We start from the raw sequence: 2,085 nt of genomic DNA on the forward strand, positions 1-2,085 counted from the left end.
TCTACTTCCTCCAAAGAAAAATAAAAAATAAAAAGAGATGAAGTTCTTGGTTTCGTTGGTTATGTGCTCTCTTCTCTTGAACGGTTTCGCTTCTGCTCAAACTCTCATTCAAGATTCTTGCAAGAAAGCAGCCGCAAAAGACCGGCAAATGAAATACGATTTCTGCGTCGATTCTCTTACACAAGATCCACAAAGCAAAACCGCGACCACCCTCGAAGGATTGGTCCTAGCATCGACAAAGAACGCTGCGGTGAAAACAATGAATGTTAAAGGAATCGTTGAACAGATCCTCAAGGGCAAGGGATATGGAGGTATTGAAGCAGAGCTACGCCAATGCGCTGAGTTTTATGACGACGCTAATGATAATTTAAACACTGCTTTAGCGAGCGTTAAATCGCACGATTATGAAACCGCTAACGTGGATTTTAGTGCTGCTTTGGACGTACCAGTCAATTGCGAGGATGGTATCAAGGAAAGAAAGCGACAGAAGTCTCCCGTTACTAACGAGAACAATATTTTATTTCAGAAGATTTTGATTCCTTTGGCTTTTACTAATATGCTATGATGAAACTGTCAACGTGTTTCAGTAATAAAACATCGACTAATGTTTTACCATGTAAAGTTGATAGCAAAAAGATTTAATCTTAATTTAAATAAAATTTCGCTTTACATGTCAACATTGACATATTGATTTTTCCTTTTGGTAATAATTTGACATAATGATTTTATAACTTAAAAAAATACTATTTTCTTGAAATTTAAACTTAATTCGAGATTTTAGTTATGTAAAAAAAATATTCAAACATACTATATGATCTTAATTAATATATTGAAAAAGGCTGCACAATGATATGTCATTCAATTCATTACTTTTTATTTCATTATTAATTTAAAGTTACAAGTGAAACTGCTATATTGATCTGTTAATTTATAAACCGGGTTTAGTGATAATTTTCTTTATTAATATGTTTCTTATAATATTTTCAACAATAATAATAATCTATATCTATAATGTTGACTTTTCTATTCTCATTCTGGCACCTAAGCATCCATCTAAACAACATTTTTTCACTTTAAAATAAACTTCAAATATTTATTAAGTGCACATTTATGTTACTTATAATTAATATAAAGTTTAAATAAATAAAATATTAATTATGTAAAATAAATAAAATTTTAGAATAAGAAAACAATACTAGAATTTTTTATTAGTGGTAATAATATAATTCAACGTTTCTTCTAAATTGGTCATAGTTTAAAATATTAAATGTGTTAATGAGTTTTAGAAAGAAGTAAATTTTAAATTCATGGTAGAATAAAACAAAAAAATTGTAATTGTGATTATAAAATTTGAAACAGGAAAAATAAAATTGAAATTGAAATATAAGATTAAAACATGATCTTAAAAAAAATTTGATATTTCATAATTTGAATCAAATGCTTTTAATCCAAATTTGAATATTGAAAGATAGTAATTAAAGAGATAATAGTTATAATATGTCTTGAAAATCAATTTACTGTCTAATATGTGTTATATGTGAGCCAATAGAAGGTGAAAAGAAAGTAGATTAAGGCAAATAATGCCAAAAAAAATGTAGTTAAAAATGTTTGAAAATAAATTACTGAAAATTGAAAAGATAATAATGCACATGACTAAATTAAAATCTTTGACACATCATTCATTGTATGTAACGAATGAGTTTGTAAAAAATACATTACATACATTATTAAATATATTATTAGATTTCAAGTCAGGATTAACCTCTTGGTCATATAATCATTGAAAGTGAGATAAGATAGTCAGATTCATGAATTGGTTGTGAATTCTTTTATGGTACGCTGCACTTGCTTCGATGGGTAAAGCAAAGTCCGTAAAAATGTTATAACGATATGATATTATATATATATTTTTACACTAAGTAATGATCATGAAATTCGGTATATTCAGAATTTGTAAGAAATAGTGTTACGGTTGAAAAAAAAAATAGTGTTACGTTAGCATCAACATAAAAGCATCTTAAAGAATGTTTTCATGGGTTATAAATAAGAAAGAAACTCTCTTAAAAGTTAAAAGATCATCAACGC

General features: G+C 27.4%; 1 protein-coding gene across 1 annotated transcript; it reads left to right on the forward strand.

Moving 5' to 3' along the window:
- Positions 1-622, forward strand: LOC104724676 (putative invertase inhibitor). Its single transcript, XM_010443217.1, has one exon. The coding sequence runs from the start codon at positions 38-40 to the stop codon at positions 563-565; it is 528 nt and encodes a 175-aa protein (XP_010441519.1). The 5' UTR covers positions 1-37; the 3' UTR covers positions 566-622.

This window comes from Camelina sativa, chromosome 11 (assembly GCF_000633955.1).
Source record: "Camelina sativa cultivar DH55 chromosome 11, Cs, whole genome shotgun sequence".
Lineage (NCBI taxonomy): Eukaryota > Viridiplantae > Streptophyta > Magnoliopsida > Brassicales > Brassicaceae > Camelina > Camelina sativa.